This window comes from Pelodiscus sinensis, chromosome 3, assembly GCF_049634645.1.
Source record: "Pelodiscus sinensis isolate JC-2024 chromosome 3, ASM4963464v1, whole genome shotgun sequence".
In the NCBI taxonomy this organism is placed as follows: domain Eukaryota; kingdom Metazoa; phylum Chordata; order Testudines; family Trionychidae; genus Pelodiscus; species Pelodiscus sinensis.
Window position 1 is genome coordinate 38,635,611 of NC_134713.1, and position 23,407 is coordinate 38,659,017.

Here is a 23,407-nt window from a genome sequence, read left to right on the forward strand (position 1 = left end):
ACATTTGGGATGATTTATAAATGTCTTTATTTGAACTAATGGTCCTTATCTGCTTCTTTTAACTAACTATCCAGTTTTAGATGCTTGTAGACTAATAGTTTCATCTGTTACATACCAGCTTGGTTTTCCCTTTGATATTTATATACCCACTTCCTCCTTTTGTTCCCCCTCCCATTTTTTCCTTCCTCCCCCCCCTCCATCCTCCCCTATTTATTTTGGTTCTTCACATACAACATTTGGGTCATCTGAAGAAGTGGGCCGTGACCATGAAAGCTCATGATACCATCTATATGTTTCGTTAGACTTTAAAGTGCTACCATACTATTTGTTGGTTTTTAAGTTTATGTGAATGAACACTTTTTATTCATTTTTCATATATAAAATAGCTGTAATTTTTGAATCAAAGAAAAAATTAAAATTTGACATTTCCCAAGTGGGCAGAGGTAACAAGAGAACATTAAGAGTATATTGAAACATCTGTGTTATTTTAGAATAACTGACATTATTTCAAAATAACAAAATGTGCATCTACACAGCAAGCCATTACTTCAAAATAATGTCAAGATGAAGGACTTCTTACTCTCACTCCTGTAACCCTCATTTTACAAGGACTTAGAGAAGCTGAAGGAACAGTGTTCTTCCTTCGACTTCCTGCTCTGTCGAGACTGCTGAAAGCTGAATTAAGCTATTTCAACTTCAGCTATCCAGTTGTTGTAGCTGGAGTTGTATATCTTAATTCAACTTTTTCCCTGCTGTGGAAACATATTCTCTGTGATCTACAGAAGTGATAATGCACAATTTTGTAAATTTTGGCAAATATTTTAGCAAGATCAGATTTTAGAGGTGCATTACAATTTCCAAATCTGACAAATCTTGTTACAACAAATATCTTTACGTACCAATATTTTAGTCACATTTTCTTTTTATGAGCACTGTGCTTGAACATGGAAAATAGCTTTTGATTAGTTTTACTGTGGTAGTAAGGGAAGGGCCTACACTGCCTATGTCAAGAGATCATCATCCTGTGTTAGATAAGCATCATAATGCTCTCGTCAACAATTTCAGCAGCAGCACTGAAGAAGTTGTGGAAGAAGTTTTGAATATAGGCTAATTAGCATATCATCTCACCTTGGAAAAATCATGAAATGTTTGAGTAAAGAGTCAAACTATAGTAGCATAACCAGTGCCAATAAAGGGTTTTTATGGCGGTATTATGACAATTTGAGACTTAGATGTGCCACATAGAAAACTTGAGTCTAAGTCCCAATGGAATATGAGACTTTGATTAATAATAAGGGCCATGAAGGGCACAAAATTATTAACAATTACTAGAAGTGAATCTAGAATGAATAGTCTTCTAGTTCCTAGCATGGTTCACATTCTCTTGCGTAAACAACATTTTCATAAGTGGTATGTCTAGACTGCATCCCTCTGTTGGCAGAGGGATGCAGATTAGACAGGTCGACATTGCAAATGAGGCAGGGATTTAAATATCCCGCACTGAATTTGCATAAAAATACCCTCTGTGTTTTGCCGACTCAGCACTTTGTCGGCAAAAAGCGTCAGTCTAGAGGGGGATCTGTTGAGAAAGAAAGCCTTTTTCTACAGATCCCTTATGCCTCCTGGGGAGGTTTACAGGATCTGTCGAAAATGGTTTTTTTTTTGACAGATCCCCCTCTAGACTGCCCCTTTTTGCCAACAAAGTGCCGAGTTGGCAAAACACAGAGGGTATTTTTATGCAAATTAAGTGCGGGATATTTAAATCCCTGCCTCATTTGCAATGTCGACTTGTCTAATCTGCATCCCTCTGCTGACAGAGGGATGCAGTCTAGACATACCCAAGGAGGCAACAATAGAATAATCAAAAAAAATTTCTGTGTTGTTTGGGAAGTTTTAGCCCTCTGAAAACAATGCACATGTGGTTAGGTCTTAGATGGTGTCACTTGTATAGGTATGTGGGATATGGCTCCACAATATGCCAACATTTTTATGGCTGATCTAGAACAACATTTCCTCAGCTTCCCCTTATAACTCTCCTCTGCTTACACTACTTACATTAATTTCTACCCCACTATCAAACTCAGCCTGGACCAGTCCACACTACAGTAGACATGTATGATGGACACATAAACACCAACCTATATTGGAAACCTACTGAGCGCTATTCTTACCTACATGCCTCTACCATGCATTCAAGACATATGACACAACCAGCTTTCGACAACCAAGCTCTAAAATACAACAAGATCAGCTCCAATTCTATGGAGAGAGACAAACACTTACAAGATCTTTATCAAGAATTATTGAAACTTAAATACCCACCTGGGGCAAGTGAGGAAACAGACTGACAGAGCCAGACACGTACCCAGAAGTCACTTACTTTAACAAAGGTCATCACTTACATTCCCCAGTTTAAACCCCTCCAGTCCTTATGCTGGAATACATTTACAAGTTTGACACATCATAACTATCAAACAGCATTTCTTAAAGATTTGTCTACAGATGTAGTCAAACAGAAATAGTGAGACTACTTGTAATAATCTGCTATGTTATAGTGGTCTTGAATTTGGAAAATGTGTTGATAATGGGAATATAATCTGGGATTTCAGAAGAGGGAACCCATGTCAGTTGATCATGTACCATATACCAATGTTTTATAATTGTTTGTTTCAGCAAAAACAATGAGGATCCTCTGAAACTTTAAACAATTCTTTGGGCATAGATGGAGCCTACTTTGTCAGATACATGAAGTGGAAATTTCTGTTTGGCAGAGAAATGTAACCTTGCATACATTACACTGCACAGAGAACTCCAATTTCAAAAGCATGTCACACCCTCCCCATCGACATGACAGTACATAATGGGTGGACCAGCATAGTCATGAAAATGGAGTTTCCCATCCAATAAATGCTCCTTTCCCAGTAAAGAAAGAAAGAAAGAAAGAAAGAAAGAAAGAAAGAAAGAAAGAAAGAAAGAAAGAAAGAAAGAAAGAAAGAAAGAAAGAAAGAAAGAAAGAAAGAAAGAAAGAAAGAAAGAAAGAAAGAAAGAAAGAAAGAAAGAAAGAAAGAAAGAAAGAAAGAGAATAATTTCACCTATGTGAGCACATGGTGACAGATTGCTGCTGAATTTTGTTTTAGGATGCAGCTGGAACCTGTGAACTAGGGGACATTAAGTGCAGAACACAAGGTGAGTTTTCTGACTTTTCTGTCTAGCTCAGGGCTATTCAACACGTGGCCCACAGGTGGGATCCTTTGAACACGGCCTCCACTGGGAACATGCTTCACAGCAGCAAGGTGTCTCCCAGTTGGGGTAAGTATTGAAAGATGCAAGCAGACAGGCTGGGTAGAACAGATGGGTACAGGGTGTTGATATTTCTAGCTCCCATGGAGGAGGTGTCAGAAGCACAGGGGAATTGTGGGAAATGCTTTGTATTCATGCCCATCAGTGTGAAAAGCTATTTGCATGTATTTGCATATATATACAACCACACTTACGTTGCAGCCCTTGGCATGTACTGTGAGTATCATAGTGGGCCCTGGGGGCTTCCAAAGTTGAGTAGCCGTGGTCTAGCTACAGAGACAAAGCAGTGACATAGAAGATCCTACAACCAGCCATCTTGGCTGGCCACATGTAAGCCAGTACCGGTTGTATTTTGAAAACTGGCACTCCCTGGTCTGGCAACATCTGTGGTCTAGCAGGACCATGGATACTCCTGGACCAGAGAGCCTAGGAGCCTAAGGGCAGGAGGGACAGCTGGGGTTGTGGAGAACAGAGTCACCAGATCAGCTGGAGGCAGTGCAGGACTGAGGCCAAAGCAACCTGCAACAGCACAGGGCTGGGCTGGAATACCCCAGCAGCCTGTTCTGACACTAGACTAGAGCTGTACAGCAGCTGCTGGGAATATGGGGCTGGGACTGGAACCCCACAGCAATGCAGGGCCAGAGTCTCCTAGTAATCTCTAGGAGCAGAGAGACAGAGCCCTTGAGTAGCCCCCTGGAGCATGTGGCTGGAACAGAGCCCCATGGCAGCCCTTGGGAGGGTTGGGCCAGTCCAGAGCCCCACAGAAGCCCACAGCACCATGGGGCAGAGGCCAGAGTCCCCCAGAAACCTGGGTCAGCATGGGGAGAAGCTCTGCAGCAGCCCCCAGAAGCATAGGGTCACAGCACCTCAGCAGCCCCTTGGAGCAAGAGGTTGGAACTGGAGCCCCATGGCAGTCCCTGAAAGTGCAGGGCAGGGCTGGAGCTGAGCGGGACCAGAGCCATGGCGGGAGCCAAGCCTGTGATGCTCAGGGAGCTGGCATCAGCTGGGCAAGCAGCCCAGACAGGTTGTGGGGGAGCATGAGGTGGGCTGCCCGCTGGGGCAGCCTGATGGCATCAGGTGATGGGCTTGAGGGCTGGTGACAGGAGACCGCTCCTGGTCCGAAAATTCTCTTGTTCGAGACCGGTCAGGTCCCAACAGTGCCAGACTAGAGAGGTGCAACCTGTACAGAGAAGGAAAGATAGTGCAGGAAAGCATTAGCACACACTAAAGGTCTAAAGCAGAGGGAGTTTAAGTGCAGCCAAACTAAGAATTATGCATTCTGAAGGATAAATGCACAAACAGCGAAGAAAATTCAAGCACAAATAGTTCATACAAAAATGTCTCCTTATGACAGCATGGATATCCAGAAGAGTGCAAAGTTCTACTAGTGAGCAGAGATAGTGTAACTTTTTTGGGCAAAGTCAGTGAATTCAACAAAAAAATGCAAGTCATAGGTGGTGTACCTTGAACATTTTCAGCAATTTATACTTTTCAATTCCACTCCAGATGAACAAAGAGTCAGCGTTACTGGCAGTGATATGTATTGCTATATGATCTATTGTCTCCAAATATGCCCTGAACTGGAATGTATGCCTCGGGTAATACAGCAGTGCAGGAACATTTTCTCCCATCATTTATAGCACAATGATGTCAGCTTCATCAGTGACATCAGAGAAGCGAGGAGTCAGTAGCACAATTTCTTGCACTCTATAGAAGTTGTCAGACCACTGTTGCTTTGGGCAAACATTCAGTGATGCCCTGTGTGATCAGTTGCACAATGACCAGATCCAGAAAATGAACAGGTTAGAAAAATACCTCTCAGGGATGGTCTAAATCATGGGTCCCCAAACTGGTGGGTGTGCCCCATGGGGGGACATGAAGAAATTTGGGGGGGAGGCGATCCAGACCCCTGCCATCAATCCCCCCCCCCCCGAGTTTTGATGCTCTTTTTGTTTTTTGTCCCAGGTCAGTTCCTTTATTTTTTCCTCTACAAGTTTTGCTACTTTTTGTGGAGGGGGGGAGAGGGTTTCTCAAAAATCAAAAACGGGGCATGATGCTGAAAAGTTTGGGAACCACTGGTTGAAATAATACGTAGTCCTGCCTTACTACAGAAGATTGGACTATTGAGGGTCCTATTGAGGGTCATTCCAATCCTTCAGTTAAGAGTGGAATTTGGGAATTCATAATGTGGAAAAAGACAAGAAGTCTAGTGACTCTGACAAAGACCTCACACTAAATATATTGGAAGCTGGAGTCAAAGATGGCATCTGGCTCACACGCTTGATTAAGGGAGTTCCTATAAGAATGGAGCTTGATACTGGAGCTGCTTTCTCACTGATTTCTGCATTTCCCTCTCACCAGACTTATCACAAGTTTTTGTGGAAGAAACACCCACAATTTTGAAGACTTAGAGAAAAATTAGTTCCAAAAGGAATAATTCAGGTGAATTATCAACTCAATAGACAATCAGTTATTTTAAACTTATATGTTATTGAGGGAAAGTATCGCCCATTACTTGTCAGATTTTGGATTGAAAAGATAAAGGTTAATTGAAGAGAGGTCGAAGGACTTGGGAACAAACCTCAATTTTTTAAAGGAGCACTGGAGAGACACTCCATAGTTTTAGAAAAAGAATTTGGACAGGTGAGCAACATGTACAGCTTACTGTTAAGTCTGAAAATAGTGTAAGTTCACTGTTCTGCCTTATGCTTTCAAGCTTCTTATATAAGTTTATTTGGACAGCTTCTTGAGTATAGTCTTGTCATCAGTTTCACACAATGACACTGAATCCAGCTTTATGTGCAGACAATTATACACCACCTTGTACTGGAAAACTATTTGCTACTCTTAGGGCAGAACAGTGTTTCAGTAAATTGGATTTGGTTAGCACACATATTGAAATGGAGATTGAACCAGCATTTTACAAACATCTCATAATCCCAACACACAAAAATGCTTATTTTGTTACAACGTTGCCTTTTGATGATATATCAGTACATGTCTAAGTCCAGAAAACCATGGATGAGACTCTGAAGGGACTGAACTGAGCGTACATTCAGAGAAATGTGAATTTTTCAAATTTTCAGTTGAATAACTTGGACATGTAATTGGTGCCCTTGTCTTAATTAAATAAATGCCTCCCAGGAGAATATGTCTCAGTTATGTTCATAATTTTCAGAATTCAGAAGTTTCATACATATCTGTATGGCAGAGTTTTCACCTCACTGAGAGGTAGTCACTCATTACTTTCAATTTTTATATCAAAACATGGAATTCCATCATTTGCTGCATTGTTATTTTTATCTTATTCCTATGCCATTCAATTCTATAAAGTAGTTCTAATATACTCTCACTCTTTTCATGTCCAAGAAACTCTGGGTGAAGGGTATTCTCTCAATTTGATGAGCAGAATATGCATAACTACCACATCAAAAAAATACATGTGCTAAGGATGATGGGCTTTCTCTTATGAAGGACATAGAATCACAAGAGATAGTCTTGATAAGAAAAGCCTCTAGTTTACACATACGTCAACATTTATTATTACAGTTAGATCTTATGGGGAATGTGAGTAATCATTCCAAAATCACTTCAATCCCAGGTTTTGGAAGCTCTTCACGAAAGTAGTTTTGGCACTACATGGAGGAAGACCACAGCCCCAAGTCATATCTGATGACTGGATATCAACAGAGATCATAGAATCCTAGAATCCTAGGGCTGGAAGAGACCTCAGCAGGTCATCAAATCCAACTATCTGCCCCAAAGCAGAGTCTTGCTAAAGTCTTTTTCTGCCATCTGTCACTACTGAGAACAGCCTCTCTCCATCCTCAGCTTCCTGAAAAAAAACACTAGCTATTGATATAAACTGCTAGCTTGAGCAGATTAGATAGACAAAAGAGACACATTTATTTTGAAATATCCTCATTCAAATTATTGGAATGCATTTATACTTTTAAGAATAGTATTCACATTATTTCATTACTTAGTTAAAAAGTACAGATCTGAGTGTGTAGGACATTACCCATCCACAGTACAGTAGCTTATAATATGTAGAATGCATATTTTAGACATGGGGATATGTGAAAATATGTTTATCTGGCAAGGAAACAGAACAGCCAGGTAAAAAGCTGAGCCAGGAAACTGATCAAGTAAAAAGCTGAGCCAGCAAGCCAATCAGGTAAACAACTAGATCAGCATTCCAGTCAGGTAAACGACTGAGTTAGCAAACTAATAGTGCTAGACAGAAAAGGTGTTTATGCAATATATAATGAATAACTTTGTAACAGTGTATTTAAGATGAGCACCTGGATATGGTGTTGCACTTGCAGTTAGCCCTATTCTGTGGCCTGTTTCTATGGACTGATCACTCACTGAAGTAGTAAATAAATGACATAATTATTCAGCACAAGAGTCTGTCTGTGAACCTGTGCATTCTGGGTAGCAGGAAAGAATTGGTCAACAAATACCATTTATATATGATACTTTTAAATAGGTTTTCCTGAAATATTAAATCTCTGAACCAAATGACTGGAGTCTTTTACTAATATAGAATTCTCAGTGAGTTCAGTGATAGAAATGTAGCCGTGTTAGTCTGGGGTAGTTGAAGCAAAATGCAGGACAATGTAGGACTTTAAAGACTAACAAGATGGTTTATTAGATGATGAGCTTTCGTGGGCCAGACCCACTTCCTCAGATCAAATAGTGGAAGAAAGTAGTCACAACCATATATACCAAAGGATACAATTAAAAAAAACAATCATTTTTTTTTAATTGTATCCTTTGGTATATATGGTTGTGACTACTTTCTTCCACTATTTGATCTGAGGAAGTGGGTCTGGCCCACGAAAGCTCATCATCTAATAAACCATCTTGTTAGTCTTTAAAGTGCTACATTGTCCTGCATTTTGCTTCAGTGAGTTCAGTGATTGATTTATGTTATCTAATCTTCAAGATACCCTACAATGTTCATATTTTGTAGCTATGTGGAATACCTCTCAACAATATCACATTCAAAACTGCCTCCTTATGATATGGCCACATAAGCCTTTGATGTTCACTAATGTAACTCTCCAGAAGTCCAAGGCATTACACAAGTCTAAAATTATTTAAAGTGTAAGGTGAATTAGGCCCATCAAACCTTGCTAACTTTGCTCTCCACTTATAAAATCATGAAGCTGTATATAATTTTTTAGAGTTGCACACCGATACATAAGGAAAACCAAATGGCATCATGTACCCAAAGGCATATTCTGTCCTGTGGTCTTCTGACACGGTGGACCTGGCTGCCAGAGAACTAGAATCATAGAAATGGAAGGGACCTCAAGAGGTCATCAAGTCCAGTCCTCTGCCCTCACGGAAGGACCAAGCACTGTCTAGAGATCTTCCCTGAGGGTACAGCTAGGCTATGGGGGGTTTTCAGGGTATCCCGAAAAATCTCCGCTGCATCCAGGAGAATGCTTTTGCTCTTCCATTTTTTTTTGTGGAAGAGCAAACATCCTCTTTCGGAAGCCCCTGTGTTCCTCGTTCTAGGAGGAAGAAGGGGGCTTTCAAAAGAGTTTTTTTCCCTACATTTGGCCCAGACAATTATGCACCCACCTTATAGTAGCCCCATTTAGGTTGCATTTTGCTAGTTTATTGATAAGTAGGTCATGTGAGACCATGTCAAATACCTTACTAAAATCATGCTATACCACATCCACTGCTTCTCCCTTATCCACAAAGCTTGATATCCTATCAAAGAAAGCTATCAAATTGATTTGACATGATTTGTTCTTTACAAATCCATTCTGGCTGTTACTTATAACCTTATTATCTTCCAGATATTTGCTGATGGATTCCTTTATTACCTGCTCCATTATCTTCTCTGGCACAGAAATTAAACTAACAGAGAATGGATCCTTCATGAGAAGGATCCCTAAACAAGAATGGGATGGGTAGGATGCAGAAATGAAGGAAGTAGCTGTGTTCTACACCAATTTGTTCAAGGTGATATCAAACCAAGACAGGATAAATGAAGTAAGCAGGATTCCAAACAAGGCTGCTGGCTTCTCATGAATTCTGAGGTGTCCAATCTGCTACTTGGTTGATTGGGTATGGGCATTAGAGGAGATTGACAATGGTTGCCTTTGAGTATTGAAATCATTTTCACAGCACGTACTCTACAGCTGTTTACTCTGAGAAGAAGAAAGAGATTGCTGCCTCTATTTGGGTTGATATTTGTAGGGAAGCTTTCAGTAGGGAGTTGGTGTATACATCTCTAGTGGATTAAGCTCTCCAAAGGCTTATCAGTTTGGTAGGATTTTGGTGTTTAAAAAATTGCAACTGAATGCCTGTAGATTGTCATCAAATTTCCCCAGAATAATTTAAAACTATATTATTGGCATAAGGATTTTTTTATAAGTACCAGATTTTAGCAACAAGACACTCAAAAATATGATGCATTTTGGCAACTGCCACTACTTACCCTCACAAACAGGCTGTAAACCAGACCAAGAACCATTAAGCAAGCATGTCCGTTCTGCAGATCCTCGCAGCTGATAACCCATTTCACAGGAGAAACGTAGTAGACTTTTTATTTTGAATTCATCCCCAAGTCTCGATCCATGAGGTGGTACACCTGGATCATCACAATATCCGGGACTATTTCCTATTAAACATAATGAAGTAGAACTGTTGGTAGAAATATTGTAACTGTATGTTTAGTAAGAGTTACACTACTGGCTACATTGTTTCTGTATTAATTATTCAGTTTCCTTCCAGTCTGGGAGACTGAAAAAAAAAGCAACATGTATGTCTATATCTGAATTTGATAATAATTAAAGCTCACAAAGTGACACAAAATAAGTGATACAAGACAAATACTGATACTGAAAGCATACTGTCTTGTGTAATCAATGATCTCTTTAGCATATATAAATGTGTATATTTGTTCAGTTTTGTAGTTCTACAGTTATTGTAATAAATTAACAACAATAGAAAATAAAGACAGCAGAATTGGAGAGCGGTATAGTTCTGTATGTAATGGAGAACAGTTGATATGTATAAATCCACACTTATATATCCTCTAGTAACTGAATTGTGTCTTCCCCTATGTAGACAAGTAAGGAAAAGGACACATGGAGTCTTTCCCCCCCTCACTTTGCACTCCAGAGCAGAGGCCAATCACAGTTCCAATGGAGAAAGAAGGTGCTGCACTTATGTTAGAATTCAAAGAGGATAGTGTATGGTAATGGCTGTACTACATCAGTCAACCAACCTGTCAGACTAGAAAGGATACAAACTCCCTTTCAAAGCTGCCAACTGCCACAGGTTCTCCCCAGGAGTCCCATGGAGGAATGCAATGCAGGCAAGTATGATAACCATAATCAGGTCCAAAATAAACAATAAGACAACACAAATAGGGTATGTCTACACTACCCTCCTAGTTCGAACTAGGAGGGTAATGTAGGCATACTGCACTTGCAAATGAAGCCCGGGATTTGAATTTCCCGGGCTTCATTTGCATAAGCGGGGAGCCGCCATTTTTAAAACCCCGCTGGTTCGAACCCCGTGCAGCGCGGCTACACGGGACTCGAACTAGGTAGTTCGGACTAGGCTTCCTATTCCGAACTACCTAGTTCGAGACCCGTGTAGCCGCGCTGCATGGGGTTCGAACCAGCGGGGTTTTAAAAATGGCGGCTCCCCGCTTATGCAAATGAAGCCCGGGAAATTCAAATCCCGGGCTTCATTTGCAAGTGCAGTATGCCTACATTACCCCGCTAGTTCAAACTAGCGGGGTAGTGTAGACATACCCATAGTTTCTTTATAATGCCATTGAACTTCTATTGACCCCTTTTGGTTTTATATGTACAGTAATTTCTCATTTAACACGGTAGAAGTGTTTCAGAAAACGATCGTGCTAAGTGAAAATGTGCTATGTGGGGTCAATTTTCCCACTGAAAATAATGGAAAAGGTAGGGGTTGCATTTCAGGTGGTGGTATCAAAGACAATTTTCTGTTGGTGCTGAGTCATCAACATCAACATTAGACGATGTAGATGGAACAGGGCTATCTTGTTCATCAGCTGATGTTGAACATGAAAAAAACTTGATAGAGAGCTGCTTTGCTGCTTTTTGTTTTTCATTGGAAAGTTGCTGATAGCAAGATATGGCGCTTTCTAAGCTTTTCACTACTTTTGAGCTCAGTTCGTGATCAGGATCATTCTCATTGAAAATATTTATTCTATCACTTATAAGCTTAAATGCTTCAGCCATAACTTTAATTGGTAATGTTTGAATAACTGGCTCAGCATGTTTGAATAACTGGCTCATTTTCCAGCCACTGCTCATCCAGCAGCTTCAACTCATTGACAGACAACTCCTCCCCATGAGAATCGAGTAACTCTTGCACATCAGTAGCATACACCTCCTCTAATCCTGCTTCATGGGATAGGGTTACAATCTGCATTTTAGCTTCAGCTATTTCAGTGTGAAACTCCCTGAACTCGTGAACACATGCAAGCCATATATGGCGCCAAACTGCATTGAGGCAATGCAACAAAACTTCTGCCCAAGCCTGTGCTATTATATCTATAGCGTCTTTAACATTAAATTTTCTCCAGAACTCCTTGATTGTAGGCTTATTCTTGCCATCTGTCTCCCTTATAAGCCTAGCAAACGTACAGCGAAAGTAATACGCCTTGAAAGCAGCAATTGCTCCTTGATCAAGTGATTGAATTAACGAGGTTGTATTGGGGGGTAAAAATAACACTTAAATGTTTTCTCACAGATCAGTAAGGCAAGGAGAATGCCCTGGTGCATTATCTAAGAGTAGTAAAATTTTGAAAGCAAGATTTTCTTGCAAACGGTAGTTTTTTAACTCAGTAGTTAGGCAATTACAGAAGTAGTCTGTGAAGATGCTTGCAGTTACCCATGCTTTTGCATTAGATTGCCAAACAACAGGAAGATGATCCTTTGAATACCCAGATAAAACTCTAGGGTTGACAGAATGGTAAACTACTACCGGTTTGAGTTTGCAATCCCCGTTGGCATTGGTGCATAACACCAGTCATATGATCCTTTGCAGCCTTAAAACCAGATGCATAAGCCTCATCATGAGAGATATATGTATGTGCTGGCATAAGCTTTCAGTAGTGTCCTGTTTCGTCCAGGTTAAACATCTGTTTAGATGAATAGCCACCTTCCTTTATAATAGTTTCAAATATCACTGGGAATGATTCAGTAGCCTTTGTGTCAGCAGAAGCAGCCTCTCCAGTTATTTTTATACTATGTAAGTTTGAGCACTTTTTAAAGCATTCAAACCAACCATGACTTCCATTACATGGCTTGGCATCGGTTTCATTCAGTTCTATTTTAATAGCATCATATAAAGTTTTGGCTTCTTCCTGAATAACAGTCAAACTCACTGACATCTTTCATTGTGTTTGGTCTTCAATCCAGATAGACAATTGCCTCTCCATATTTTCCATTAGGTTAGATCATGTACGAACAACCTTCTTCAGACTTACTGCTGTTGCATTTTTTAAACTTTCCTTAATTTCCTCAGCTTGGGCACGGATCCTCAGCTTGGGCATGCGTACTGAAAGCGCGGGAGATGTCACAATTGCATTCATCTTTTTCAATTCACTTAATCACTTCAAGTTTCTCTTCAAATGTAAACAATTTTCTATGCTTCTTGCTTGCAGAAGCAGATGTATCACTTTCCTTATGCTTTCCACTCATGATAAGGGAAAAGTAATACATAGCAAGATACAGTATGTAGCAACAAAAGTTGCCACAGTTTGTTAACACAAGATAAACATGTGAGTGAGCGGAGGAGCGCTGTGACCACATGTACAGTTTTCTTCTGCTCATGAATACAGTATTACTTCTGTTTTCACAACTTATACCGCCGCATGAAGTAGTCCGCCCCTTAATTTTTTTTGTGTTATTTCGGGGACGGTCGTGTTATTCAAAAAATGTTCCCTAAAACAAAAATTGTGCTATTGCAAAAACCTGTTAAGCGGGCATATGTTAAATGAGTAATTACTGTATTATTTTCTACAGCATTCATTGTTCCACCATGGAAATATCTGTGCAAACACTAGATAAAATCCACATTGTACTGAAATCAGTGGCACAACTCTCACTGGAATTATTTGGGCTAGGATTTCACCAATTGGCTACGTCTAGACTGGCATGATTTTCAGGAAATGCTTTTTTCTGTTAAAAGCATTTTCGGAAAAGAGTGTCTAGATTGGCACGGATGCTTTTCTGCAAAAGCACTTTTTGCGGAAAAGCATCTGTGGCCAATCTAGACGTGCTTTTGCGCAAAAAAGGCCGGATCGCCATTTTCGCGATCGGGGCTTTTTTGCACAAAACAAATCTCAGCTGTCTACACTGGCCCTTTTGTGCAAAAGTTTTGCACAAAAGGGACTTTTGCCTGAACGGGAGCAGCATAATATGTGTGACATAGTGTGGGTACCTTGCTGGTTGCTAGGCTTGGGCTGTGTTGACCCCCACTGGCTGCTGTCTGTACCACGGCCCCACCGAGTAGCTGATGGGACAGGAAGGTAACCTGTTCTACCAATTACCCCCCAGAGAGAGGAAGAAAGGAAGGTGGAATGCCGCCCCTGGCTAGGGGGCAGGGCTGGAAGGGACGGCTTTTAGTTTCTGTTTGGGAAGCAGGGGAGAAGGAGCTAGGGAGGGGGGCTGAGATTATAGGGCCCAGCCACCCCCCATCTCAAGGGGGGGCACTGAGGCCTCTTAGCCCCAGTTCCTGTAACCAGATGACATCCTGGAGAAGCAATAAACTCTCTCTATTCTACTGGCTGGTGGAGTCTGTCCGTGCCATTACGGGGGTGCAGGAGACAGGAAAACCCCAACGCGCCGTCACCGTATTTCTGCAAAAAGCACAGATTTCTTACAGTAGGAAGTCAGTCCTTTTGCGGAAATTCAAGCGGCCAGTGTAGACACTTGGGAAGTTTTTCTGGAAAAGCGGCTGATTTTCCAGAAAAACTGGCCAGTGTAGACACAGCCATTGAGTTTAAGGCTTGCTTAGGCATGAAGACATACTATGAGGAAAACAGCAGTATGTGCAATACTATACACAGTAGTATTTTCATTACACTTTTATGCAATATTGCTAACATGTATAGGGTTACATTTGAATGGACTTTAATGGCATTCTGTGCCTACCTTTTATTGTGCTACTAATCAGCCTTGTTATTTTTTATTTTATTTCTTTGGTCTCTAACACAGTACTAATTCTTTTCCTTACAGAACCAGCATTATTTCTATAACTGAAAAAAAGATTTGGAGCCTTAATATATCACACCATAATTTATATTTGATTACAGAAGACACCATCTTTCAAAATGAAAAAAATTCTGAACAACAGCTTTGTCTATAAATAGTCTTAATACAGTCATTCACAATAAATAACAATGTAATGTGTTACAATGATTTTACTGGCATGAGTTTGGCTTGGTCCCACTGCGCACAAATAAGTTTTAGAATCATTCAAAACAAGGATCTGATCCATTAAGATGCTAGGCACCCTTAGTTTACACTGAAGTCAATGCAAGCCAAGGGCCTGTTCAGAACTTTTCTGGATCAAGCTCCAAATGTGTGTGCTAGCCTTAATCTTCACCAACTCTATGAATAAAACAAACAAATGTGCAGAATTCTGCAAATGTGTAAATACTGTTTTGTGATGTCATTTTACGTAGCATCATATTAAACATACTACACCACAGAAGGCTACCTACGTATTGACAAAATGACGGAGGGCAAATATATCATGATGTTTAAATAAATAGCTACAGCAGAAATGAGTCACTACAGGAGGAAATAAAATTAAATAAATGATTAAAATACAAAAAATGAGTTTGGCCGGAGTTAAAGATTGCTTATTGGGAACATTTTTAATCATTTTAATTACAAGATCACTTTCACATGACAGCTCATACAACTACCTGTACAATGAGGGAGAGTTCCACTCCAATGACTATCTTCTTGGCACACTCTAGTAGAATTTCCTATGAGAGTTCGACTTGCTGTGCACGTATAGTGAACTATGGCTCCATATGTGAATTTGTCTCCGGAAAGAACTGCATTGGCAGGAACTCCAGGATGTCCACAAGAAATGGCTATCAAGGGGAAAGAAAAAAAATATCATATGGCTATTCATTTTCAGATAACACAAACATCTGTGGCAGACTTCTAAATATAAACTCAACTCTACATAGCATAAGTATACAGTTGGATTACTATTATCTTATATGTTTAATTCTGGTTTTGCTAAGGATGATTTATTTGTTTTTGATGAGGTTAAGGTCAACTAAACTCAAATCTAATTTTTTTGACTTAGATTCCCCACAGTAATTTCTGCCACATCCAACAGATCCCCATATACCCTCATAAAACCTTATAAGCAAGACAAAATGGATCTGACACTGGCAGAAAAACAAGATAGTTGAGATTTCTAATATTTATTTCTACTTTTAAATAAATGGGAAATGTGATACAATAACAGGGAGAAGTTTAATAAGCAGAAGATAGATATAATGTACAAAAATGAATAATTAAGCCCAAAATTTACCAGAGAAATTCATAGAGTACAGTGAATGATAGGAAAACTTATTTATAGCCATTTTGGTGAACTATGAATAGCACATATTTACTTATTTATTTTGCCTTTTGAAAAAAATCGTTCAAGAAAATTTTGTTTGTACACATGTTCCATTAAAAATATAAGTAGAAATTTGTTTAACTGGGAAACAAAATTCATTTAATTATTAAAGGAAATTAATAACTTATATTTTTATAATGGTTAGGTCTTCTAATCAGGAAAAAGAAGTAAAAAACCATGATTCTACCTAATATCAGTAAGCAGAAATAAAGGAAACAAAATAAAGAAAAATCAAAATATATTTGCTTAAAAAATCATTCAGAAGTACTATTTTACACTGAAAATAAGTCTCTATTTTTACTGCTATACTGAGAATTTTTAACATAAACATTTCTAAATTGCATTTGATGCTTATAACCCTATAGAAGCACTTTAAAAAAAATATTTATCCTTAGAGTGAGAGAATGGAACAATGTATGATCACTTTGATGAGTTAATCTCTCTTGTGGTATTTGGAAATCAGCTTAAGAATTGAAATATCAAAGAGAGAAATATCATATTAATCACTGAAAAACTCTCGTTCCATTGAGAAGGAATGTGAGATTTGTCCTATAAACTCAAAATTCAAAAGATTTTGAGTATCTCAGGAAAATGAAATTAAAAGGTTAGATCCGAATTATAGTGCAACAGTGACTGCAGACTAGTGCCAATTTCTCTTCTCCATTACCCAAAGATCAAAATTTGTCCTGGCCTGTGGAATTTCCCCAGTGCCATTGTTGTGCTTGGATGTGTAAAGTATTCTTGCCAGTGACTTATTTTTAACTATATGGTATACTTTTCTTTAATAATGGTAATTTCAATGAACCTGAATTTCAGAGTTACTGAGCACCCACTATCATATCTGCTTCCACTGGAAAAATGAGGATTCTGTACTTCTGAAAAATCAAGCACTGAATGCCTCACAGCACAGATAATGTTTATGGAAAGTATGTAGAATGAGAGTGACAGAGAGAAAGAGAGAAAAAAAGAAAGAAATCACAAGTCTGGTTCAATCTGATTAATTTAACAGGTCAGTGTATAGGTTTATGCTAGTACAATAAAACAGAAAGTAAACCATGGAATATAGCATCAGCAAAAGCAGTAAAACAATTAGTGAGCATAGAAATTAAAATATTGTTGTGAGCTGTTTGTATTTCCCTAAGTTTCATACTAATTCAGAAACCTGGTGTCAGAAAGTGAATAGGGACCAATCACAGGGAAAATAAAAGCTATTAAATTGTTAATTTCTACAGAATAAAAGACATGGCTCAGTCATAGAAAAGTTCCCAAAGCAGAACTTATCAGAAATCTTTCTGAAAAAAAAAATAAAAAATGTGATGTTACTGGAAGAATTGGAGCCTCCCCCTGAGCAAATTATCCTGTGCAAAGTTTCCCCTTCATATCCTTCCACAGATGTGCTAGAAGATAATAAAGACTGAGATGATGCTTCATTAGAAAAAAACAGCTCTCAAATGAGCATTAATGGTTTTAGATTATTAACGAAAATAATATATAAAACAAATATAATAATGTTACGTGTTCTTGGGTATTTCTGGATGTTATGAATGGACAACAAAAGGCAACATTGGGATTTTTTTTAAAATAGATTGAAAGCATTTCTAATTATAGCTCCATATAACATAAAATAAATTTAAATTTTACAAGTAACGGTTGCAAGTCATCTTGGTTTTAGTGGAAACTCATAAATGACACATCTCAGTTTAAGAAATGTTCCCAAATATATGTGGCTAGGGGTTAACTGCCTTTTATGACACAGGAGAACATCAACCTAATTTAACAAATACTTACGCAAACATTTGGGCAGTGATCTATCCCACAAGCCATTAGCCTTACAAGTCAAAGTAGATGAGCCCAAGATGTAAAATCCCTTCTTGCAGTGGTACACGATGCTGATTCCATACTTGAAACTTTCAGGATAATTCTGCTGCCCATGACGAATAGCATTTTCCACAAAGCCTGGATCAGAACAATTCACCACTACAAGACAAGCATTTATTTGTCACTGATTTGTCAACAAAATGTCATCAGTACAAATCAATAGAGAATACTCTGCATTACTTCACTAATAGTTCATGAATAGGACCTGTGGCCATGGACCTCTGATTTTGGCTTGATTTTAGGACCCCTTACTATATCAGGTTTTTTTCAGTGTTGAGCCCTTTTTCACGCAAAGATGAAGATACTATCTAAAGACTAAGAATTCTTTTCCTTAAGAAAACTTCAGTCCCTAAAAGAATCTGTCTGAGCTGGTCTTTTAGACAGGTGAAGAACATGGGTGCCTGGACAAATTTTTGGACTCCCCTGACAAATTTGCAGCTCTGGTGACCATGTAGAACTTTAAGGCTGCTGCACCTTGCTTCCTGATTTCTGTTTGTAATTGCACTATAAACATTGCTTCTGTCTGCAAGAGTTGCATCTCAGTAGAGGAGCTGACTTGGCTGCAAGCCTTGGAGAACTGAAAATGAAAACAATTTTCAAATGCAGGCAACTCTGAATTGACCTAGCATAAAATAAACTGAAGGGCTCTAATTCTACCCGTTCATCAAAAAGTTGGTGGTGGCCTGCGGGTTCCCCATAGCTTCCTCTTCTACCAGTGAGGCTCCAGACTCTAGTTTGACTCTACTCAAAAGTCTGTAGTTTATCCAGCTGCAAGTACTGTTCTTAGCCTCCAAATCACCCACATCTCTGAGGGCAGCAACTCAATCTTGATTGACATAGAACTGAGACAAAGCAAGGTCATTTTCACAGTGACTTTAGCCTCTATAGTTGCTCAAAGTACCCTAAAGCTCTGCCAAGGCTCCCACCAGCATAGATCTAAGAGAATATAATGCATGTGTGTTACTACACTGTGAACAGAAGGGTGCAACAGATGCTCCCACCATACAGGATCAGGTCTGCTTGCCCAAATGAAGACAGCAACTATTTCAACCCATTCCACTGGAGTGACAAGTGCTGCTGTAGACATAAGTGCTGCACAGTTCTTCTGCTTCTTTCGGCCATGTCTACACTAGGCGATTATTTTGAATTTACTAAGTTCAAATTCTGGGCACCAGATTGTACAAATTTGAAGTTTCATGTCCTTGCTACAGGGAGGAATTGAATGTAGTCTGAGGTGTACACATTAACGGAGCCTGCCTTGGACTCAGAGCCCCAGGAAGCACTCTGGGGAGCTACAGAAAGCCCCCCGAGGCAAATTAGTTCAAATTAGCAGTGCCAGAGTGTCTACACTAATGTTATTTCAGACTTACAATTTCGGGAATAGCATTACTCCTTATGAAAATTAGGACTACACAGTTCGAATTCCACAGCCCCTTATTCCACAATAATGGGCTTGATAGTGTGGACCCATTGCGTAGAAAACTGACTTTGGGGGGCTAATTTAAAACTAAGGTCCTAGTTAGACTAGGCCTTAGGAAAAAAAATTGTAGCACTTGCTTATCTGCTGTGCATGGAACCATGGGATGAAAAGGCTCCTTGCATCCTCTCCTCACTTAAGCACCTAGCACAGGGCTGGGCCCAATCTGGCTCTGAGTATGTTGTTTTAATCTGCAATCAATCAAATCTAACTATTTCTAAAACCCACACTTCAATTTGAACAGCCCAAAACCGTTTTTTCATGTTGCATATCTTGTAATCTGCACACAGCCTACAAAAATAAAAATAAAATACATCTTTCAATATTAATACACAAAAGGGGGAAAATATTATTATTGTGGAATGCAACACTTTATGTGGGAAATGTCATACCTTAACGCAGCTGTATTTCACACCGTTTTCTGCAAGCTTAACCAATTATGTCCTTGTTACACATCTCTCTTTTTAAAATTTAGATTCCCCAATCCTTATTCTTTGAACTAAGCCAACTTTTGTACATATAGCAAAACCAACTTTTGTACATATAGCAAAGGCTGTTTTCTATTGGTAGAAGGAAGATTATGATGTTGATTGAAATCTCCATGGTAAAATCTAGTGATATGTATTCTTCTGGCAGCATACACCACCAGTATGAAGAAAAGATGCTTAAAATGACATCCTCTGCTTCTCTTATCCCTTCAGCACAGATATAAACAAGACCAGCACAAAAATGTGCAATTGTGAATACACACCAAGAGGGCATCTTATTATCAATCCATTTTTAAAAAAGTTAAATTCTATAATAGAGATTAACAAAGGAGAAAATATGAATATATCTATCATCAACACAACAGAACCAATTAGTCATTGCAAATGTTCACTCATTAGTATTCTCTTTAAAGAAATTTTATTTGGTGAGGAAGTGACATTAAGGAACCTGCAGTATTCTAAAATTTCATTTTTGGATGACAAAAACCCAACTTTTTTAAACCCTAGTCTTAATGTTATCAAATATCTATGGCCTCATCCTGCAATGTGTTCTGTGCAGGGAGATACTTATTCATGTGCAACATTTCCTCTGACTTCAGAGAAAACTGTTATTCTACATTGGTTCAAGGATTTGGCCATGCAAAGCTCATTTTAGGACCAGAGACTATATTTGAAAATAATGTGGCTAGGCTTAAAACAAATTTGTCTGTAATCTAATGAAATACTGACATCTTATTCATGTAGGCTATCAAAAAAGAAAACTATTTAGCACCTTAATAATGTAATTATAAGGTACAATAGGATCAAATTAAATGGTACTAAGATACTATAGTGATGAACATAGTATGAAATCCTTTATAGAATAGACCTGGTTTAGTGAAGAAACCTGTTTTTCTGAGGAGGAAACTTCACATATTGTTTCTCCAGGCCCAAATTATACCTTCTTGTGTGCTTTGCTGAATCTTTCCTAAATCAGTCACTCAGAGAGGGGTGGTAGAAATGTAGCCGTGTTAGTCTGCTGCAGCTGAAACAAAAAACAGGACTGTGTAGCACTTTAAAGACTAACAAGATGGTTTAATAGGTGATGAGCTTTCGTGGAGTGGGGGAGAGGGGTAAATGTCTGTGAGCTAATGATATTAGAGGTGATAATTGGGGAAGCCATCTTTGTAATGGGTAAGATAATTAGCGTCTTTATTCAAATTTGAGTGTAAAGTGTCAAATTTAAGCATGAATGACAGTTCAGAGGATTTTCTTTGAAGTGAAGTCTTAAAAGGTCTTTGAAGCAGGATGCAGGTAATCAAGTCATTGAGACAATGTCCTTTCTGGTTGAAATGGCAAGAAACTGTTTTTTCTTTGTGATCCTGTCTGATATCTGAATCTGATATTCTGTGTGATACCTGTTATAATAACACTTTTCACTCAAATTTGAATAAAGACGCTAATTATCTTACCCATTACAAAGATGGCTTCCCCAATTATCACCTCTAATATCATTAGCTCACAGACATTTACCTCCCCCCTTTCTTCCCCCTTTCTCTCCCCCTCCATACCCCTTCTGTTCTGAAATTTGATTTGTCCTTTTCATATGTGTTCATTTCTTTCATTTTATCCTTTGGTATGTATAGTTGTGAGAATTTTCTTCCACTAGTTGATCTGAGGAAGTGGGTCTGGCCCATGAAAGCTCATCACCTATTAAACCATCTTGTTAGTCTTTAAAGTGCTACACAGTCCTGTTTTTTGTTTCAGAGAGGAGGAAACTTTCATATTACTCAGTCTCCTATTCCATGCAACATATAAGAATTTTTGTCTCCAAGCCTGACAGATCCTGGAGAGCAGTGGAAGGAGACAATAGGCCAGTTTTTCCCAGGCCAGGTGGGAGATATAATTCCTCCTGTTGACCTAGATACCACCTTTGGGGGATTTGAAGTACCTGTACCAATGGGAGAACCCCTCCCACTGGCATAGATAGTGTCTTCTATCTGTCTAAAGCATTATATTGGCACCAACGCACCATTTTAAGAGTAGACAGAAAATTGAACCTTACCATTGTCCTACTGCCCTGACCACTGGACTAGCTTTACAAGCAATATATTCTGAAAAGTTATCGTGGAAAATTGCACTTTTTACCATAAACGTTATCTCATTTTAGTGGAGAAATGTCATTCATTACTATTTACAAAGGCTCTTTCTTTTAATGATACTCTAAGAAGGCATGTGTGTGAAGGGTGTACTATGAGTGTAATACAACAATTTTACGTATTAGTGTAATTCCTTAGAAATCACCAGAATTTAAACAGCATCAGATGGGAGAAATGAAGCCATGAATTCAGATCAATTTCTTTTTGAAAGTATACTAAATTCTCTCCTGCCATAGAAAACTTTAACTTTAACAAACTGCTCAAGATAGTTAAGACCAAAGCAGACTGTGACGATCTTCAAAAAGATTTCACCAAACTAAGTGAGTGGGCAACAAAATGGCAAATGTTGATAAATGTAAAGTAATGCACAATGGAAAAAATAATCCGAACTATACATACAATATAATGGGGACTAATTTGGCTACAACTACTTGAGAGAGAGATCATGGAGTCATTGTGGATAGTTCTCTGAAAACATCCATGCAGTGTGCAGTGGCAGTCAAAAAAGCAAATAGAATGTTAGGAATCATTAAAAAAGGGATAGCGAATAAGACAGAAAATATCTTATTGCCTCTATGTAAACCATGGTATGCCCACATATTGAATACTGTGTACAGATGTGGTCGCCTCATCTCAAAAAAAGATATATTGGCATTGGAAAAAGTTCAGAAAAGGGCAACAAAAATGATTACGGGTTTGGAATGGGTCCCGTAGAAAGAGAGATTAAAGAGACTCGGACTTTTCAGCTTAGAAAAGAGAAGACGAAGGTGTGATATGACAGAGGTCTATAAAATCATGACTGGTGTGGAAAAAGTGAATAAGGAAAAGTTATTTACTTGTTTCCACAATAAAAGAACTAGGGGTCATCAATGAAATTAATAGGCAGCAGGTTTAAAACAAACAAAAGGAAGTTTTTTCTTCACTCAGCGCACAGTCAACCTCTGTAACTCCTTGCCAGAGGATGTGGTGAAGGCTAGACCTTTAATAGAGTTCAAAAAAGAGCTTAATAGATTCATGGAGGTTAGGTCCATCAATGGCTATTAGCCAGGATGGGTAGGAATGGTGTCCCTAGTCTCTGTTTGTCTGGAAATGGGTGACTGGGGAGGGATCACATAGGATTACCTGTTGTGTTCCCTCCCTCTCGGGCATCTGGTATTGGCCACTGTCCACAGACAGGATACAGGGCAAGATGGACCAATGGTCTGACCCAGTATGGCTGTTCTCATGTTTTTATGTTCTTATTTTCTTAACTACGGTAACTAAAATCAATCATGTTATACACTGTGGCAAATTCCTAATGTGGATACAGATAAATTAGTTTAAATTGTGAATAAATAATTTAGCAGAATGAGGTTACTATCTCTAGTTCAAATGGTTTAAGTGGAACTTAAACCAGTTTTCTTGAGTCAACATTAAGGTTGGCACCATTATATTTAGATTTCTGTCATGAAAATTTT

General features: G+C 38.9%; 1 protein-coding gene across 2 annotated transcripts in view; it reads right to left on the reverse strand.

Moving 5' to 3' along the window:
• Nucleotides 1-23,407, reverse strand: part of CSMD1 (CUB and Sushi multiple domains 1) — a 1,865,804-nt gene that overhangs the window by 52,528 nt on the left and 1,789,869 nt on the right. For both annotated transcript variants that reach the window (XM_075923597.1, XM_006137767.4), the window contains exons 55-57: nucleotides 17,758-17,946; nucleotides 15,254-15,427; nucleotides 9,764-9,946 (exon numbers count right to left, since the gene is read on the reverse strand). In XM_075923597.1, coding sequence (XP_075779712.1) covers nucleotides 9,764-9,946; nucleotides 15,254-15,427; nucleotides 17,758-17,946 — 546 coding nt within the window. The remainder of the gene's footprint in view (nucleotides 1-9,763; nucleotides 9,947-15,253; nucleotides 15,428-17,757; nucleotides 17,947-23,407) is intronic.